The following is a 21,300-nucleotide window of genomic DNA, read 5'->3' on the forward strand; positions in this document are numbered from 1 at the left end:
CCCCGGTGCCCTCCCCGTTCCGCCGCCTCAATGCAGATGGGAAGTGCCAGGTGTAATTTTTTCGCAGCGTATCGTAGCAGATTATACATATTTCCCATCCGTTTCCAAGACACATTGTGCAAACTATGTAAATTCCAAACGCTCGTCATTGCCCATGCATAAACATTCGCTAGCTTGTGAAGTCTCTCCCCAGGAGGAGAGCTTCTGCTTTGTCAGGCAGCTCAAGCCTGTGTACAAGGTGTTTTTTTTTTTTTTTGGTCTGAAAGAAACATATTCGGTTCAGTTTGCTTGTTGAAATTTTGAAAGATCAAACTGTACATTTATTGACGGTTTTTGGGGGTCAATTGTTTTAGAATGTAAAGATGTTGTGTTATTTCCCTAAAAAAAAATAGCACTATAGATGTTACGAAAAATGTTAATCGATGTTTTGCTGTTATTATTGCGATAATCTGCTATTTTTGAAACTGGGTAATTGTTGTTTTCGAGCTTCTTGCCAATATCTAATAGTTTTGAGCGCGTTTTCAGCTGCTTTCCGGCACACATTTCGCTGTCGCACCAGCTAGTCGTTCAAAACGCTGTTATTCTCGCATGGTTTCGTCCTTCAAAATGTCATACACTTGTGTTTTGGATGAACATCATGTTGTACACATCCTAGTCGACAATTTGCTATGTTGCAGTTCCGACATAATCATTTCCATTGCTCCTAAAACAGAGAGTTTCACAACCCACCCGATTTTGCGACATCATTTTCATGCCTGGCACCGTCAGACGTAAACCTTTTTTGTGAGCTCTTGAAGTTTCGAATGTACACCTTTTGTCAGTTTATTTCGGGGCGTAATCGTCCATTTTAGAACTAACGAAATGTGTGTAGACATACCGCAATATTATGTACAAGAATCACATAATATCTCGGCGCAGGTCAGGCAGTCGGCGGTAAAGCATTCAATTTCGGCACAGCGGCAAAACGCTCCATTTTCAGCGATAGCGCAAGTAGAATCGGCTGCGCCAGCACAGGTTTAGAGGTAGCGCACGCTATTTAGCAACAGTAACAACCAAATTCGGCACTGTTCATTCAATTTCGGCGGGTAACCGGAGGCACCCAGGTGATTCATATTTTCAGGAACGCTTCTTGAGCATCAAATGAATCCTCACACAGCTTTGTGGCTTTGAGATATTCTCAGGGGGAGAAAAGCAGGCTATTGTTTGTTTAGCGTCACAGTACCTACCTAAGATCGTTTCGCTGTTTCCCGTTTCGAATTCTGATGTGAAAATTGATAACTTTACTGAATTAGTACTATTTATCCTAAAAAGATAACATCTGTGGGCTGGTTTCTTTTTTATATTACAGTACCCGCTCCTGTCCGCACATGGCGGACTACGATCGACAAGGCAAACGCCAATCGTTGTTGGATTCGAGGCAAGCCCCGATTCTCTTTCATTGAAGCACGTCTGTGCTGTTGTCACTGTGTGCCAAGTTTTGGCCCAAAACATGAACCCATTTTATCAAAAAACCTGTTATTTTACTTCACTTTGAAAGCAACCCATCACCTCGTCAATCAAACATAACACAATTAGCTCAGCCATACCAGAATAAGTCCTACCAATCGGTTATCGTTGCACTTCCTGTTATCATCTCTCCTATTAATCAACTGCCAGCGTGAAATATCAAACATCCCTTACCTACTGTGTCCAGAAGGACACGAAAATAAATTAATCATTCCGTATCGTATCATCACGCCTCCCTCACCCTACCCCACCCCCACGAACACCACCAGACCCAGAGGCTTAGCGCCAACATTCTAACCCGTCCCATGGACAAGACTCGTAGTTGCAGCAGGTGTATCTCCCCCCCCCTCCCTGAGTATCTGACTGTCCATCCGGCGCTCGGCGCATCCTTTCAACAACCGCGCGACGACACCAGGCGACGGGCGTCTCTGGCGCATGGGCGGGGTCAAAGTTCAGTAGTCGCGTACCCTGTCGGCCTGGTTTTGTTCTCCGCCAGCTTCGTTTTAAGCAGGTGCCTATGCACTTATGTTATTTGTACTTCCTTGATAGAAATTAATTGGCACATTGTAATGTTTTGTGTAACCCACAGAAAGCACGAACATGAAATCATGCCCATCGCTGGCGATGGCGAAAGGAATATTCGGCCATAACGGAGAGGGTGGAGGGCCGGAGGCATGCACTCAAGTCCAGACAATGAGACAGTGGCAACAGTAAACACCTTGAAAAACGTTTGACTTAATAACAATGCTCCAACAAGCTAATTTTGTAAGCGAGAAGTCTCTGCTTGCTTCCAAATAGCCACCGAAATTGAATGAATATCGCCGAATTTGGTTGCTGCTGTTCTAAATATCGTGCGGCCGTCTCCAATCTCCAGCAGCATCGCCAAAATACAATGCGGACACGCCGAAACCGCGCGTCTTTTGCTGCTGCGCCGAAATTAAATGCTCTAATGCCGATCACCGCTATAAACGGCCGACATGCAATGCTATACTGATACATAGCTTTGCGGTATGTCTACAAAGAATCCGCTAGGTCTAAAATGGACGCGCACGTACCGAAATAAACTGACAAAAGGTGTAGTTGAAAACAATTACACTGCTTGAGGACGGGTGTTACCAATGCCCATGCAAATTTTGAGGTTGTATTTCATATTGATTCAGAATTGTTGGCGAAAAAGCAAGGCTGGTAAGTGTCAACGAACTTTTGAGACACCCTGTACTGTGTAAAGGCGGGGCCGGTGTGGCGGTAAAGGTGTGCAGGCCGCCCGCGGGCGGTACCACGCCGCGCTTCTCTGAGATGGAGGACAGCCGGCGCCAGTCGGCGGCCGGCTTTCGACTGGTGCGCACACCTCAGCAGCTCCGAGAGTGGCCTGACTCCGTGGAGGATCACAATCTAAAAATTGTGACCGTGGCCAATGTCGTGAAAACACGTGACTAGCGTAAGTAACGTGTATATGCAATTAATTTGTTAAGGCTGAAACAGACTCTTTCTGCGTTCAGGAAATCGCATGCCGAGAGCGTATTCAAATACGTTATAATTCTTCCCGCATTAATCGCATTCGGGAGGTGAGTGCGATTGATGCGAGCGTGCTCCCCGAATTGGCTCCCGCGCATGCGATTTCCTGACTGCAGAAAGAGTCTGTTTCAGGCTTTAAGCGTATAGTAATAGTCGGATTTTCAAGCCTATCTAATCGCTTCAAGCGCACAAATGAATCCCTACGGCACGAGACGAGCGGCATGATTGAACAGAACCAGGTCTGAAAGTACCTAAATTCAGGAGTAAGCCGGCCTTGGAGTAAGCTGATAGGTATTTTTAGCTGGCCAGTGTCAAAAGTATTGATGCTTCACCTACGCTTTTCACATAAAGCGCTCAAAGGAAATATACCACTTCTCTCAAATTAGTTTTGCTGCAGTTCTAAAAAAAATGCTTGAAATGATCAAAAAACCATGTTTGATATTTACAAAGTGTTTTATATTTTCCCAGAGAAAGTAATGTTTCTAGAATCCAGTACAATCTTAAAGAAAAATGTGCCGCCGTCAGTGTACGTACGTAGGTATACCATGTCTTATAAGTCATGAATAGATTTACATATTGCTGTCAGTATTTTTTCCACGAGGTGACAGGAGGAGGGTCCGGCGCCTATTTGCGATTTCCGACAAAACACCGAAACACAACACATCGAATGGCAAAATATCTCTCGCTCTTACAAACGAGGTCGAGCGGACACCTCTCGGCTTTCAACAGATAACTCACGAGTAAAAAGCGACGGGTTGCATCGAAACTCTTAGCACCCTCGACTTAACCTTCGCCCCAGTGGGTGGGGGGGGGGGGCATACGTTACCACCCTGTTGCGTTTTTTTCGTATAAATAAAAACCGCGGCGCGTAGCGCCGCGCCGCTTGGGATAGCTTTTGGTACATCAATTTTGGACAATGTGTGAAATTTTTGACACCAGGTCATGTCAGGTCAGGTCACCAGGTCAAGTTAACTGACCAAGCCTAAAAAAAAGTTTGCAATCATGTCCAGCCTGCAGTGTTTGTCAGAAAGGTTTTAAACTTGGTGGATTACATGATGTTATGGGTGCCTACAATTTGTATATCTCGGATTTTTTATATGCGTGACCTAAGGTCAGGTCAGTGGCGTGACCTTTCCATTATAAGTCAATGGAGAAAAACGAAAATGCCTCTAGATCCGCGTGTACGCATAGGAACAGTCCAAATATTTCAGGATAACAATGGTTTAGACCACCCGTGACGACCAGGGTGTCTTTTTTGCTGATAGCCTCTTGAAAGGTCATCCGAGGTCATTTGAGGCTACAAGCAGTTTTTTGCCAATAACTCTCGATTAGAAAAAGATAGAACGCTGGGGTTAGCCTCATTGTGTTTGTCTTGCCGAGACGCATCGACTGATATGCAACATGACCTTTTCCGGTCAGGTCATGACCTTGACCTGAGGTCAAATTTTGAAGGTTTTTTTCTAATAATCACAGCAGACTTTATCATCTACGTACCTGGTAGAGCATACGACGAATCAGTACAAAAATACAGGCCACCCGAATCGCTCGGTCCGGCGCACATTCAACATCCAGCCCGCCGAGCGATGCTGAGAATTTAGAAATTGGCGGAACAGAGTCGAGCGACCACCACACACTAGTTCATTGGCGAGCGGTGTACACAACGCAGGCGCCTTCTGTCATCTGCTGAGCCGGGATCGAACAGTCTGTGTGAGATCCTTTCGCCATGTGGGTGCCAGTGATGTAGATATAAAGCAGCCCTGCGGCGCTGCACCACGCCTCGCCCGGCTGGATGCCGGCCTCCGGCGACCACGGTCATACATGCAAACGGCGGGCAGCGCCGGCGGACAAACCACTCCCCGCACCGCGCAAGCTCGGTCGTAAAAATGTCGTAAAAAACATACAAAGGTATCCTAATCTTGAGCCACTAGTTGCTTCATATTATTGGTCCCCAGAAGGCAGCATAAAAGTTTCGACCATCGCACATTCAGACCATGCATACCGCCCAACTGCGCCGGCTGAGCCGGAATGCTCGGCCGGCTGGTGTTGGCGCTCGGGCGCGAGGACGGTGCCGTTATTGGACCGGTCACCAGTCCTCCGCCACCGCAGCCCGGACAAACTGCCCGACATCTGACGGACAAACCACATAGCTGTAGTAATCTCCATGTCTACAAAACAGCGCTCACGACGCGTCCCTTCACGGAACATGGCCGCCCCTTTGTCAGCACCAAAGGCGAGGTCATGTCCACTAGCGGAGTCGCCGGCCGGCCGCACGGACCGGCCTGAAGGACCGATCATCGCTCAGACCATGGACGACTTGCTCTGAGGCACGTTGCTCTCGGCCGTCTCGATCTTCTTGCTCAGCTCAGCGATGACATCCTTGTAGACGAACGGATCCAGGTTGAAGCAGAGCATGTAGAGCAGCCACCAGTCACCCAGAGAGCTCTTCTTGCAGATCACCTCGATGGCATCCCTAGGCACCATCCGGTTTTTCATGTGGATCAGGCTGGGGCGCACGGCCGGCACGAAGATCATGATGGCACGCAGGAGCAGCACAGGGGCGGCGCCACGAATTTTTGACTGTGGGGTACTAGGGTGAAAAGGGCCCATGCATAGTGAAAGGAGCCCATGGTGAAAAGGGCCCTTGCACGGTGAAAAGGGCCCATACATTTATCATGGCGTGATATTAACCCGCGCCGTGCTGGGGGGGGGGGGGGGCTTTTACGCCGCCCCCCCTCAGGTTTTTCGCGAATATATAAAAAACGGCGGCGCTGCGCGCCACCGTTTTTGGTACACATGTTCATACATCATTTCCGCACATGTGAAAATTTCAGACCCGGGTCTTCAAGGTCAGGTCACCGGGTCACGTCTAATGACCTTACCTCAGAAAAAGTTCAAAGGCTCGCTATAGCTACACCGACTGAACGATCACTTTGAAACTTTCAGCGATTGATATGAGTACCTAACAAATACAATATGTGCAAAATGTATATCTCGGATTTTCAAAATATATGAGCTAAGGTCAGGTCAATTTTGCGACCTCTCCATTAGGTATAAGTCAATGGGAGAAAATTGAAATGCGCCTCTTTTGGACGAATGTCGTTCAAAACGCTCTCTAACATCGGTATGTAAACATAACACATTGAATCGGAAAACTGCATCTGTGACCCCTCTGTTATGCCCCTAAGGTCATCTCAGATCATGAACGGTCACCAGCAGTTTTGTGGCCATAACTTTTGATAGTGACGTGCCGGAAGGGTGAAAACACGTCAGACGCGGGCGGTCGTAGTTCAGCTCGACGATACGAATCGACTGATATGCAACATGACCCTTTCCGGTCAGGTCATGACCTTGGACTGTGGTCAAATTTTCAAAATGATCTTTCAAGGTCAACAAATAATTATTTCCACGCGTCTAGACGAAAGGAACACGATGCTGCCAAAACTAACGTCGTGACTCTCTTGAGTCAAAAGTTATTGCCGAAAAACATTTTTCGTGAAAACGGCAATTTTTACAGTTTTTGCCCTCTGGATGCTACGCCGTTGACCTGAGGTCAGATCTGAGAATATTATTCAGAAAGGTCTGTAAAAGGGCTATCGAATGCGCTTTTCCGCGGCGCTGTAGCTCTACATACTGGTTCCCGAGTTAGCCGGTGGCAGTTTCCAAAATTATTGAAATGGACTGAATTTGACATTTGATGACCTCTGGTGAGCTGACCGTTGACCTGACCATATCCGAAGGTTGGGACTTTTCAATAAAGAACAATCACTATTCTTTAGAATTGTGATTTTCTATTGAAAATCCCAACCTGAGCTACCTCTCTAGGGGGACATTTGCGTTTCTGCCGGAAATTGGGTCATTTTGAATCCCTCGAAAACGGCACGGTCAACTTTCTTGCCATTTTCAGCGTTTGGTCCCCTATTGGGGAGCTACCTTGTGGCAAAGTTGCATAAAATATAATGGGCCCGTTTTGGGGTAATCGGCACGTGCATTTTCCCATAGGGTTAACATGGGGGAAAATTTAAAATTCGATTTGCGCAAAAACTCCACGTTAGAAATGAATTATATTTTTAGGGTCGAATCTCGGGCCGGGACCCCACCTCATGGTGGTAATTATTTAAAATATAAATGACAAAATTTCGGGTAATCGTTAAGGACAGTTACCCCATGCTGAGCCTATGGCGATTTCGAAAAATTATTTTCAAATCGATTTTTCCAAAAATTTCCACGTTAGATTTTGAAAAAGTTCCAATATGTTGTGCCCCGGGATGTCGGCTACCACATGGTATGGGTCAGATATGGGGCGATTGAAAAGCACGTGCCACGTGCAAACGTGTTTGATGGGGTAACCTCCGGGAAAATCCGACATTGGCCAACTGGGGGTCCTATGGCGTGGAAACCACTCCACCTAGCGACACCAAATCAACGCAGCCGGTGAGCGATGAGTCCAGCTTGTCGCACTGGTGGTCACGTGGCGCAAGTGCTATTGCACGTGCCGTGGCACGGGGTCAATTTTGGTGCTTAAATATACTAGCATTGTGAAATGCAAGGAATGGGGGGAAATAGCCGTCAGGCCGTCAGTTTTTATGATAGGGTCGATCTGAAAACGGGTATAGGCACAGAATGAAGGGAGCTAAAAAACTGCTATCTCGGATTTTTTGTAAAACGAAAAATTTACAATTCTGGGGAAATTATATATTCGAAAGGTGAAATTTCCCTAAATTTTCCCGTTTTTCGAGTTTAGCCGTCCACTGTTCAGAGACGGTGACACCGGTCGGGGTCATCTTTTACATGCTGATGGCCACGTCAATGGGTCATCACGTGGCGTGAGCGGTGAAGCTATCAGATGTCCGGCACGTGCCACGTGGCCACGTGTTTGAGTCACGTACCTCCCAGATTATCGTGTGTTTGCCGATTTGTGGCCTTATAGCACGTAAACGGCACCAGTTACGAAGCCTGAAATGGTACAATCAGTGAGGGGACAAGTCCTGCTTACACCACCCGTGCTCACGTGGCACACGTGCAAATCCGGGCACCTCCGTTGCGGAGATATTTTATGGTGAAATATTCAAATAAACATAACTTTGTCAGTTTATGTCCTATTGGACTAGAATGTGGTGGGTGGACGAATTGTTAAGCGACAGAAACGAATGCGCCATGTTTGTTACAGTGCGCCACGTTTGTCTCAAAGCGCCATTTTTGCCGCAAAGCGCAGAATGTGCTTAACTTTGTCGAACATTGGACGATTAGGATGCGCTGTAATTAAGGGATGGCTGCTTAAACGGCAGATATGAATGCACCACATTTGCCGCAGGGCGCCATATTTGTCTTAATGCGTCAGTATTTGCGTTTTGCCTACGACGGGCGTCTTTGCGGCGGTGTTTGCGTTTTTTCGTAGTTTGTGTTTGACGGCGGGCGGCCGTTTTTGCGTTTTTGGCGGTGTTTGCGTTTGGCGGCGGGCGGCTGTTTTATTGCGGCGTTTTGCGGTTGGCGGCGGGCGTGCGTGCGTTGCGGGCGTTTTTTTTGCGGCGGTGTTTGAGTTTTTTTCTGTTTGGCGGCGGGCGGGCGGGCGATGCGGGTGTTTTTGCTGTTTGCGTTTGGCGGCGGGCGGCCGTTTTAGCGGCGGTTTGCGGCGGGCGGCCGTTTTTTGCGGCGTTTTGCGGTTTGCGGCGGGCGGCCGTTTTTTGCGGCGTTTTGTGGTTTGCGGTGGGCGGCCGTTTTTTCCGGCGTTTTGCGGTTGCCGGCGGCCGGTCGTTATTTGCGGTTAGCGGCGGGCGGCTTGCGGTCGTTTTTTGCGGTTAGCGGCGGGCGGCGGGAGGTCATTTTTTGCGGTGTTTACCGGTTTGCGGCGGACGGCCGTTTTTGCGGCGTTTTGCGGTTCGCGGCGTGCGGCCGTTTTTGCGGCGTGTCGCGGTTGGCGGGGGGCGATGCGGGCGTTTTTTTGCGGCGGCGGTGTTTTCGTTTTTGCGGTGTTTGTGTTTTGCGGCGGACGCGCGTTTTTTTTTGCGGCATTTTGTGCGTTTTTTTCTGCGATTTTCGGCGGGCGTGCGATTGTTTTTTTTTTCGCGAAGTTTGCGTTGGCGTTTTGGGCGTGCGTTTTGCGCGTTTTGCGGTTTTGCGTTTGGCGGCGGGCGGGCGGTTTTTCACAATTAAAGTCCCAACCTTCGGATCCGCAGTGCTGTTCGACAAGCGCTGCCCGGGCCTATCCGAAGGTTGGGACTTTTCAATTAGACAATCACTATTCTTTAGAATTGTGATTTTCTATTGAAAATCCCAACCTGAGCTACCTCTCTAGGGGGGTGTTTAGCGTTTCTGCCGCGATTTAGGACATTTTGATTGGGGCAAAAACGGATAGTTAGATTTTCTTGCCATTTTCACCGTTTGGTCCCGTGTGGGGGAGCTACCGGCTGGCAAAGTTACAAAAAATATAATTGACACGTTTTGGGGTAATCGGCACGTGCATTTTCCCATAGGGTTAACATGGGGAAAAATTAAAAATGCGATTTACGGAAAATCTGTTCAGTAATATTTGCTCACATTTTTAGGGTCGGCTCTCGGGCTGGCACCCCAACCGTCGGTGGTAACCGTTTAAAATATAATTAGAGAACTTTCGGGTAATCGTCACAAACAGTTACCCCATGTTGAGCCTATGGCGAATTCGAAAAATTATTTTCAAATCGATTTTGCAAAAAATTTCCACGTTAGATTTTGAAAATGTTCCAATATGTTGTGCCCCGGGGTGTCGGCTACCACATGGTAAGGGTCAGATATGGGGCGATTGAAAAGCACGTGCCACGTGCAAACGTGTTTGATGGGGTAACCTCCGGGAAAATCCGACATTGGCCAACTGGGGGTCCTATGGCGTGGAAACCACTCCACCTAGCGACACCAAATCAGTGCAGCCGGTGAGCAGATGAGTCCAGCTTGTTGCACCAGTGGTCACGTGGCGCACGTGCTATTGCACGTGCCGTGGCACGGGGTCAATTTTGGTGCTTAAATATACTAGCATTGTGAAATGCAAGGAATGGGGGAAATGGCCGTCAGGCCGTCAGTTTTTATGATAGGGTCGATCTGAAAACGGGTATAGGCACAGAATGAAGGGGGCTAAAAAACTGCTATCTCGGATTTTTTGTAAAATGAAAAATTTAAAATTCTGGGGAAATTATATATTCGAAAGGTGAAATTTCCCTAAATTTTCCCGTTTTTCGAGTTTAGCTGTCCACTGTTCAGGGACGGTGACACCGGCCGGGGTCATCTTTTACATGCTGATGGCCACGTCGATGGGTCATCACGTGGCGTGAACGGTGAAGCTGTCAAAGGTCCGGCACGTGCCACGTGGCCACGTGTTTGAGTCGCGTACCTCCCAGATTATTGTGTGTTTGCCGACTGTGGCATTATAGTACGAAAACAGCACCAGTCAGGAAGCCTGTAATGGAACAATCGGTGAGGGGACAAGTCTTGCTTGCACCACCGGTAGTCACGTGGCACATGTGCAAATCTGGACACCTCCGTTGCGGAGATATTTTATAGTGAAATATTGAAATGTACATAACTTTGTAAGTATAAGTCCGATTGGGCTAGAATTTGGTGGGTGAATGAATTGTTAAGCGACGTGAACGAATGCGCCATGTTTGTTGCAGTGCGCCACGTTTGTCTCAAAGCGCCATTTTTGCCGAAAAGCGCAGAATGTGCGTAACTTTGTCGAACATTGGACGAATAGGATGCGCTCTAATTAAGGGATGGCTGCTTAAACGGCAGATATGAATGCACCACATTTGCCGCAGGGCGCCATATTTGTCTTAATGCGCCAGTGTTTGCGTTTTGCCTACGGCGGGCGTTTTTTGCGGCGGTGTTTGCGTTTTTTCGGTGTTTGCGTTTGGCGGCGGGCGGCCGTTTTTGCGTTTTTGGCGGTGTTTGCGTTTGGCGGCGGGCGGCCGTTTTTTTTGCGGCGTTTTGCGGTTGGCGGCGGGCGTGCGTGCGTTGCGGGCGTTTTTTGCGGCGGTGTTTGCGTTTTTCTGCGGTTTTTGTGTTTGGCGGCGGGCGGGCGGGCGATGAGGGTGTTTTTGCTGTTTGCGTTTGGAGGCGGGCGGCCGTTTTAGCGGCGGTTTGCGGCGAGCGGCCGTTTTTTGCGGCGTTTTGCGGTTTGCGGCGGGTGGCCGTTTTTTGCCGCGTTTTGTGGTTTGCGGCGGGCGGCCGTTTTTTACGGCGTTTTGCGGTTGCCGGCGGCCGGCCGTTATTTGCGGTTAGCGGCGGGCGGCGGGCGGTTGTTTTTTGCGGCGTTTAGCGGTTTGCAGCGGGCGGCCGTTTTTGCGGCGTTTTGCGGTTCGCGGCGTGCGGCCGTTTTTTGCGGCGTTTCGCGGTTGGCGGCGGGCGATGCGGGCGTTTTTTTTGCGGCGGCGCGGTTTGCGTTTTTTGCGGTGTTTGCGTTTTGCGGCGGACGGGCGGTGTTTGGCGGCGTTTTTTGCGTTTTTTTCTGCGGTTTTCGGCGCGCGGGCGATTGTTTTTTTGCGAAGTTTGCGTTGGCGTTTTGGGCGTGCGTTTTGCGCGTTTTGCGGTTTTGCGTTTTGCGGCGGGCGGGCGGTTTTTCACAATTCAAGTCCCAACCTTCGGATCCGCAGTGCTGTTCGACAAGCGCTGCCCGGGCCTAAAAATCACCGAAGTGATTTCTTTCTTAGTTTTTACGCTCTTTTGATTGCCGCTTACCACAGTGTAGCTACGTGGCCCAGGGGCAAAGGTAGACGAGGGGGCGGGGGGCGCCCCCCACCCCCACCCCCCACCCAGCTCTCGGCGGAAAGTTCAGGCCACCAGAACGGCGCGGGTTAAAGGCACTTGCAATAGCAATCTAACAGTCCACAGTGAAAGATGATAGAACTTGAAAGCTTTTTTTTTGCTGAAATTGATCGGAAGTTATTGAAGAAATGCACGGTTAAAACCTGGTGTTAGCCGGTTTTTCCGCCAACCTGCGACTCTGGGCGCCCTCGAAGCCGGTCCCGTGGATCCCCTGGTCACGTGATGGCGCGACCCCAGCCGAACGGTCTCGCCTGGTCACACGGACCGCTCAACCAATAAGAAGCCAGGGCCAAGGACGCCCGGCCGGCGTGGGACTGGGCGGCGCGCGCGCGGGCCACTTGGCCGGCGAACAGCGACACCCTATGACCCTAATGACGTCATAAAAGACGTCACGCAAGGTCAACATTGCAAAAGTAACGCATCGAATTCGATCCTTGCGATAAGTGCATGAAATCACAATTTTGTGTGCTTGAGAGAGTAGGGGGTCGTTCCCGGCGCCAGAATAATGGTTTTAGTTTTCATTTTTCCCCATTCACTTAAAATGGTGAGGTCACGAAAATGACCTGACCTCATATGATCTTTAGAAAAATCCGAGATACACAAGATGTGTGACTCCTTATGGATGCTAGGTCCTGCAAGTTTCATTTCCCTAGCTGTGAAAGCTCCTCTGGCAGTGAGGACGTTGCGAAGATGCGACATCTGAAGACCGTGTAGAGGTTCACTTATGACGTCATAGGTCAGTGACCTGACCGGACCCGAAAATGCGATTGGTGTCAAAAGATCCGGCTTGAATCAAAAGTCAGGCATGCCAAGTTTCAGCTCTCTCTCTATCGCGGGCGTGTTCAGAGCCATCGCGTAAAAAACCCTGGGGGGGGGGGCATCCCCTTCCTCGGCCGGTGAGGGTTAATTAAGACAATTTTCAGGTACTTACTGTGCTCAATTTGAAATCGATTATTTTGCTATAATAAATTTTGCTTTTAGAATGGGACAAGTGTTAGTGTTGCATGATCTTTTTGGGGATAGAGGATGGAGCCGACTGCAGAGTCGGGTCGCTTTTCCTGGCCCGGAGGCTGAACGCTTGAGGGGGCACTCTTAGCTACAGAAAGAGCCTCTGAGCCCCATGAAGGGGCCCCCTGAACACTTGACGGGGTCCCCTTAGCTACAAAAAGGTCGTCTGAATACACAAGGCCCTCTGAGCGCCTGGATAGGCCCCTGATCTCTTTATGAGGGCCCTCTGAGCGCATACAGAACGCTCGACGGGGCCTCTCTGAGCTACAGAATGGCTCTGAGTACACGTCAGAGTCCTCTAAGTGCATGAAAGGGCCCTCTGTTCACTTGACGGGGTCCATGATCACTTGACGGGCCCCTGATTGCTTGACGGGGCCCCGGCCAGAAAAGGCCCCATGAGTACACGACAGGGCCCCTTAACCCGCGCCGTGCTGGTGGCCTGAACTTTCCGCCGAGTGCTGGGGGGGGGGGCGTTTTCACGCCCCCCCCCCGTCTAACTCGGCTCCTGGGCCACGCAGCGACACGCGGTAAGCGGCAATCGAAAGGGCGTCAAAAATAAGGACGAAAACACTTCGGTCATTTTTTGGGTCAGGTCAAAGGTCAGGTCACCAGAGGTCACCAAAGGTAAAATGTTGACTATTTCAACATTTTGGAAACTGCCAACGGCTATCTCGGGAACCGATAGAGCTACAGCGCCGCGGAAAAGCGCATTCGATAGCCCTTTTACAGACCTTTCTGAGTAATGTTCTCAGATTTGACCTCAGGTCAACGGTTTAGCCTCCAGAGGGCAAAAACTCCAAAAATAGCCGTTTTTACGAAAAACGTTTTTTCGTCAATAACTTTTGACTCATAAGCGCCATGACATTACTTTTGCCAGCATCGTGTTCCTCTCGTCGAGACGCGTCGAATGAACTATTTGTTGACCTTGAAAGGTCATTTTGAAAATTTGACCTCAGGTCAAGGTCATGACCTGACCGAAAAGGGTCATGTTGCATATCAGTCGATCCGTATCGTCGAGCTGAACACATCTGACGTGTTTTCACCGCTCTAGCACGTCTCTATCAAAAGTTATAGCCAAAAAACTGCTGGCGACCGTTCATGACCTGAGATGACCTCAGGGGCACACAGAGGGGTCACAGGTGCATTTTTCCTATTCAGTGTGTCATGTTTACCTATGAACCGATGTTTGAGAGCGTTTTGAACGATATTCGTCCAAAAGAGGCGCATTTCAATTTTCTCCCATTGACTTATAATGGAGAGGTCGCAAAATTGACCTGACCTTAGGTCACAGATATCAAAAATCCGAGATATACATTTTATACATACTGTTACTCATATCAATCGCTGAAAGTTTCAAAGTGATCGTTCAGTCGGTGTAGCTATAGCGAGCCTTTGAACTTTTTCTGAGGTAAGGTCACTTGACGTGACCTGGTGACCTGACCTTGAACGGCCTAGGTCTGAAATTTTCACAACATGTGCGGAAATGATGTAGGAACACGTGTACCAAAAACGGCGGCGCTGCGCGCCGCCGTTTTTGAGATATTTGCGAAAAACCTGAGGGGGGGGGCGTAAAAACGCCCCCCCCCCCAGCACGGCGCGGGTTAAGCAAATGAAGAGGCCCCTGGTCGCGCGTGACTGGGCCCTCTGAGCTACAAGAAAACTCGAGCATATAGGCCTCTGTACGCTTGACGAGGGCCCTATGAGTTACAAAAAAGCCCTGAATACACGAAAGGGCCCTCTAAACGCATGAAGGGGCCCCTGATTCCTTGACGGGCGCCCTCTGAGCAAATGATTAGGGTCCCTGATTGCTTGACGGGGACCCTTTAAGCTACATAAAGGCCCTCTGAGTACACGACAGGGCCCTTCTGAGCGCATGAAGGGCCCCTGATCGCGTGACGAGGCCCTCCGAGCTATATAAAACTATCTGATCATATAAAGGACCCCTGAACGTTTGGTAGCGGTCTCTAAGCTATAGAAGGGCCCTCTGAACGCATAAAGGACCTTAACGTTTGACGGGGCCGCCCCTATGAGCTACAGAAAACCCTCCACGTACACGACGGGCCCTCTGACCGCATGCAGGGGCCCCTGATTGTTTAACGGGGCCCTCTAAAGCCATAGAAAGGCCCTATGAGTACACGACAGGGCCCTCTAAAAGCGCATGAGAAGGCCCCGAATCGCACGTAACGGGCCTTCTGAGCTACAAGCAAACTCTCTGAGCATATAAAGGGTCCCTGAGCGCCTGGCGGGGCTCTCTAAGCGACAAAAGGGCCCCAGCGCTAAGAGGGCCCCTGAACGCTTGACGAGGGTCCTATGAGCTACAGAAAAGCCCTGAGTACAAGAGAGAGCCCTTTAAACGCATGAATGGGCCCCCGATTCCTTGGCGAGGGCCCTCAGAGCACATGATAAAGGCCCTGATTGCCTGACGGGGCCCTCTAAGCTACATAAAGGCCCTATGAGTTCACGGAAGGGCCCTCTAAGCGCATGAAGAGGCCCCTAATCGCACGTGACTGGGCCCTCTGAGCTACAAGAAAACTATGAGCATTTAAAGGGCCCTCTGAACGCCTGAGAGGCTTCTCTGAGCGACAAAAGGGCCCCAAGCGCTTAAAGGGCCTCTGAAGGTACGCTTGACGAGGGCCCTATGAGTTACAGAAAAGCCCTGAGTACACGAGAGGGCCCTCTAAACTCATGAAGGGGTCCCTGATTCCTTCACGGGGCCCTCTGAGCACATTATAAGGGTCCCTAATCGCTTGACGGGGGTCCTCTAAGCTACATAAAGGCCCTCTGAATACACGACAGGACAGGCTTTAAAAGCGCCCTACCGATCTGTAGGGGCCTGTAACAGCCGCCGGTTAAATTTTTCAATACTGGCCCTCTGTCGTCAATAGTTTTTGACCACTGCTAGAACCTATTTAACGGTTTTAGAGGGCCATTGCACGACTACGAAAAAAGTCTTGAAAGCTCAGACTGGGCTCCTGACTGTGGGGTACTGGGTATATGCAGTACCCCACAGTCAAATGACTGTGGGGTACTAGTACCCCACGTACCCCACGGTGGCGCCGCCCATGGAGCAGCACCACCGACAGCATGGTGGCCAGGATGATGTACCAGAACCAGACGAAGATGAAGGCCTTCTCGTTGACAATGTTGAGCGCCAGCACGCACAGCGAGTCGTGGCGGGTGACCGTTCCCGAAGGACCGAACTTGTGGAACACGCACTTGGTCAGCCGCGGGAAAACGTACACCATAGGGTCGACACGCTCCTCCTGCGGCATCTCGGAGAAGTTGAGCAGACGCGAGCCGTACGTGAAGAACTCGCCGTCAAAGAAGGCGTCCATCAGGTACATCTGGCCGATGACGTTCACCAGGCAGAGCAGCTCGCAGAAGAAGTAGCGGTACACGTACATATCGTGAGACCTAATATGACGAAGCATGTTGTCTACCAGCGTCTGCTTCTTCTTGGTGATCTCGTCCTCGGTCTTGAGGCCCCAGTTGAGGCCCATCACGACGGTGCCCATGATGTTGTTCTCCATGGCGTCCCAGATGAACTTGGGTGCGTAGCAGAGGATGGCCATGAAGGCGAGCACGAACACGACCCACTGGTAGTAGGTGTAGTATTTGGTGGCCTTGTCATCGTTCCAGGCCGAGCCGACGTTTCCCACACCGGGGTGGGCCACCTCCTCACCCACTTGCCTGTAGAAGGCATCCGGCATGGTGAACGTCGACATGATCCAGCAGTACGAGTTGATGATGTGGGTGCTGATGTCGCCATCGTTGATGCAGTCTATGGGGCTGCCGATGAACTGGGTGGCCGTCAGGATCAGGATGAAGAGCGCCAGCAGGCCGGTGGTGAACTGATAGTGCAGACGGAACACGGGACAGTCGTTGGACACATCCCGGATCTTGCAGAAGCTCTTGAGCGTTCCGAACACCCCTAACATGGTGGCGGCTGGTGGGCGGGGTGCGCTGTGTGTCGACCCGGCCCGGCTCGGCGCTGTGGAACGGGCGGCGCGCGCAGTCTAGCAGCCACTGCAGTGCAGCTGCAGTGGTCACCTCCTTCTGGTCACAAATTTTGAAGTTGACCTTTCAAGGTCAAATTATACTTCATTCGACGCGTCTCGGCAAGAGGAACACGATTCTGGCATTAGAAATGACCTAGCTTTTTTGAGTCAAAAGTTATTGTCAAAAAACTCTTTTCTTAAAAACAGCTATTTTTGGAGTTTTTGCCCTCTGGAGGCTAAACCGATGACCTGAGGTCATTTTTGATAATGACCTTATCAAAAGAGAAGTTCAACAGCTATCGATTGCTTTTCCCAGCGTTTTTCTAGCTATCATAGTTCCTGAGATAATAGCATGTTTTCTGAAAAATATAATGACAATTCGCAAATTTTGACCTTTGATGACCTCTGGTGACCCTAATATTGCTCTAAGATGAAAAATGACCGAAATACTTTCAAACGTACGCATCAAGAGCTATCGACTGCTTTTTACAGCGTCTTTCTAGCCCTCTTAGTTTTTGAGTTAGAGGTGGGTGGTAACATATGCCCCCCCCCCCCCCCAATAGGGCGAAGTTGGCTGAGACCGCCACTTGGGCGCGTTAATCAATTGTACCTACACCATCCCTGAAAATTTCATGACCCTAACCCAAATGACCTTTGACCTGTTGGCTGTAACCTGTTTCTCGAGACCATATTTGGCCGGAATCGCGATACGGCGTACCTATGTCGGCTCACATTATCCGTACGTTTACAGTCTTTTTGTGGTTGTAAACGTTCGAACGTGTGAAAGTGATGTTGGTGTCATGCATAATGGAGGTTGTCAAGGTCATGTCAAGGTCATTGACGTTTGATGATCTTGGTTCATTTTTTCCAGTTTTACCTACATATTTTTAGGGTAGTTTATGAAGCTGATTTCGAATTTAGCACCCATTTGAACATTTACCAAATAGTTTTTGTGTCTTCGTAGCATGTTACGAAGCTATCAGACATCATCTGTGATTAAAAATAACATGAAATTCGTGATCAGCACTCAGAAAAAACGTAACAACTTCCCTTTATGAAGTTCTTGCAGGTCCCGATTTTCCCGACTTTTGGGTCACTGACCGGACCTGGAAGGTCAACCATTGACATAGGACCTTAAAATTGAGTGTCTTCAGCTTCCTCTCGTCACGGGCAGCACGCTTGTTTTTTTCCGCGAAGCTCTAGCTCAATCAAGGGCCGAACAGCAAGGGGGTCCCACAGATCCCCTACCATGTGTTCGCGACTGGCAAAACACCAATACGGGCAAGGGAGCCATTTCGATATTTTTATTCCATACGCTGCCACTTGGATGTAATGTATTCGATAATTTACCATTCGATATTTTGCGTTTCGTTCACCCCAGCATTTTCCCCGGGCTTTGGTTGAAGTGACCTTTATACTAGAAAATGATCCAATTGATGATTTGTGGTATTTGACGATCTTTCGAGCGCCACTGCCTTACCGCTACTTGGTCCAGGAACTGATTTAGGTGGGTGTAAGAACATCCTCTCCCCCGCTCCCAGGTGTAGAAAGGTGAAGGCTAAGAAGAAACGTGATGTTTATCCAACCGAATGTTTTTTTTTTCAGGTGTCACAATTATTCCACGCAACATTTCAACGCTTCTAGCTCCGGTTTCAGCCAGTTATCAACAAAAAGTGCACTTCTGTATACTGCTAAGGAAGTGACAATGCTGTGCATTGGACGTACCAGCGGAATGTCGTGATGGTCTTGGTGCGAAGTGTCAAACTCATGTGACGTGAGGAATACTGTATAATATGTGTGATATCTGTGTGATGTGATAAATATACATTATTTTGTGAAATTAATATGGCGTAAGACATATTCATTATTATATTGTGATATTCATATGACATCCCGTCTGATATTTTAAATGAAACATGCCATTTCGGTGGCCCAGTATGCTTAAGGATACCCTCAGTGGGCTTATGTTTCTCCTCGCCGCCGCGACTCTAATGGTGCTCGCGCTGCACCATGGCGCTGTGGCGCCGCGTCCAGCGCCCTCCCGCCCCTCTGCCCCTGTCAGAGGCGGCCGCAGAGCGTTCAGGGAGCAGCTGTGGCACCAGTGTCGGAACGTGCTGCTCATGAGCCAGCTCCAGTTCCCCTGGGAAGTGGACGGCCGGCGTCGGCGGTGCCGGAAAACACATCGCTCCGTCGAGGAAATGCTGGAGGGGCTTCGGAAATTGCAAAAATCTCAGCCGGGTGAACGAGCCGCCAACGTAGTCTTCATTGGAGACAGCAGGGTCTATGGCCTCCAATCAACTCTGATGAAAAAACTCAACATGAGACCGGCTAATTTCAGTAATGTGCCCCTGTTCTACAGTGGGATATTCTATTCCAAGGAAGAGCTTCGGAGGGCTATCCCGTCCTCCGAGAAGCTGTCCGATCTAAGGAGTGGATGCACAGAGGCAAAGATCTACGCTCCGCCAGGTGCGGGGGGCCGGGCGCGCTGTTCGCTGGCAGGTGAGACTGCCACCCTGCGCGGCACGTCCTGGTGGCGACCGTTCCTGCAGCGGCGCTTCGGTGAGCGCCTGGACGCGCTGCTTGCCGAGTGCGAGGTGGGCCGCTGTGCGGACCTGGTGGTCCTCAGCAGTGGCCCGTGGTACGTCACCGCGGAGAGGTACCCCGGAGAAGGAGTCACCAGGCGGGTGGTGAGATTCATCGCTGACCTAGCCGCGCAGAGAGCCAGAATCGCGCGACTGGCGGCTGCCACCAAAGTTGTGTGGAAAGATAATGAACCATTTATGCCGGAGATTGCGTACGGACGCAAATGGCACATCACCAGATCGCTGATGGTTCTGTCGGCCGTGGTTCACGAGGCGGCGAGCCGTGTTCCCCGGCTGTCTGTGTGGACCAGCGGTGTGGCCGAGGTCACGCAGTTCTACCACAGTGTGTGCGTGACCCATCGGAGCAACTTCAGCGCCGTGACCGGGCCGGTCAGGGGCGAGTGTCGCGATCCCATGCACGTGGGAAAGACGCTCTCTTGGAGAATGCTGCAAACTCTTTTTAATGTTCTACTGTTTGATGTGAACACACCCTCTCAAGGTTTGTGCTGTGGATCGTGAAAAAGTGGTTTCCCGAAATGAATGAATACAGCATTGGGGCTTGTCACCAACGACAACTACTTACGGGAATACCTGAGAACGGGTAGGACCCAGGCATAGAATAGACTTGTATTGTGCAATTGCGTAACTAAACCGTGGGTGCTTTATCAAACTGATGTAGGTGCCGGTATAAATGTTGTTAAACTGGGACATGTTATAAGTACCTGTAGGCGATCTTCTTTTTATTTATTCAAGAAGCTATCAGGAAGACTTCGGCTCCCTCGGTCAGCCATGGCGGCATGTGTTGTATTTGCTTCCATTTTACTGATCGATTATTTGGACTGCATGTTTTGAAAATTTCGCAAAATTGTACAACAATTGTGTGTTGAATGTGGAGGGCATACTCGGTGTGGCTTCGAACCGATCGATATTTTGCTGTTTTACTTATGTTACGTTTTATTTTTAGCGTTTTTTACTGTTGACTTGGATGACAAAGGGCGCCGGAGCACTCCTGAGATCTCCTTTGAATATAAATAAAAGGCTGGGTCACAAGACCGTCTGCACTTAATACAGGTGTCTTCAGGAGCTGCCCGTCCCCCCATCTGGAGCAGGTGAGTCGCCATGGTTCGCAGGGCGGCACCAGTCACCACCGTGTACTAGTCTCCAGTCAACAGTGGCTCGACACCAGTCGCCACTGGGACCGGTCACCACTGTGTCGACACCAGTCACTACTCGCTCCCCGATAGTCATTTACTGAAGAACCATCCACTTGAAGGTATTGCCTGTGTTGTTGGACCAGTTGAGTTGAGTGTCTCAACAATGCTATTTCGACAGGAAACGATACAACTCGTCCTGTTATAACTCAGGACAGGAACCACCTGGCTTCGCCGATCAAGCGGATAGACAGCGGCGGGCATCATTCAAATCACAGAAATTTGAATAGGTCCTTCATCTCCATTTGGACTGTCGGCGGGATTCAGCTGTAATGTTTTTTTTTCAGCGATTGTTCCGTCAATTAGCAAAATTTGGAAATGGTAATAAAACCAACTTTGCCTCATTGCCGTCTAACTGAAATCAGGATACCGGCCATAAGATTGTCAAATATTAGCTTATTGGGCTCACAACAAATTATTGCTGGTTCGGTGTGGGTCGACCCGTCATTTTGGTCTCTGTGCGTTCAGGCCATAGGCGAATATCAATCGGCTCAGTTAAATAATTTATGCCTTTCAAAATTAACCATTAGGGGAAGCGGGGGTAACACCGCCCCCTAAGCTTTTCGCCAAAATGAGAGAATATGTGTGAAGTCTCTTGGTAGTTATTGTCTTGGTTACAATATTTAAACATTTTCTCACGTGTTTTAGGTACTTATTTTGCATGCTCCTAAAAGGTTTTCATGTATCACGACT

General features: G+C 49.7%; 2 protein-coding genes across 2 annotated transcripts; one reads left to right on the forward strand and one right to left on the reverse strand.

The window, feature by feature from the left end:
• Nucleotides 1–2,821: 2,821 nt before the first annotated feature.
• On the forward strand, nt 2,822–20,464 carry LOC122367989. Its single transcript, XM_043341568.1, has 2 exons — nt 2,822–2,944; nt 18,420–20,464. Exon 2 carries the CDS (start codon nt 18,731–18,733, stop codon nt 19,913–19,915), a length of 1,185 nt encoding a protein of 394 aa, XP_043197503.1. The 5' UTR covers nt 2,822–2,944; nt 18,420–18,730; the 3' UTR covers nt 19,916–20,464.
• LOC122367990 (innexin inx1-like) lies at nt 5,320–16,834 on the reverse strand. Its single transcript, XM_043341569.1, has 2 exons — nt 15,879–16,834; nt 5,320–5,562 (listed from the first exon to the last, which is right to left on the reverse strand). Exons 1-2 carry the CDS (start codon nt 16,752–16,754, stop codon nt 5,320–5,322), a joined length of 1,119 nt encoding a protein of 372 aa, XP_043197504.1. The 5' UTR covers nt 16,755–16,834.
• Nucleotides 20,465–21,300: the final 836 nt, after the last annotated feature.

This window comes from Amphibalanus amphitrite, unplaced genomic scaffold (assembly GCF_019059575.1).
Source record: "Amphibalanus amphitrite isolate SeventyFive unplaced genomic scaffold, NRLGWU_Aamphi_draft 000912F_arrow, whole genome shotgun sequence".
Classification (NCBI taxonomy): domain Eukaryota; kingdom Metazoa; phylum Arthropoda; class Thecostraca; order Balanomorpha; family Balanidae; genus Amphibalanus; species Amphibalanus amphitrite.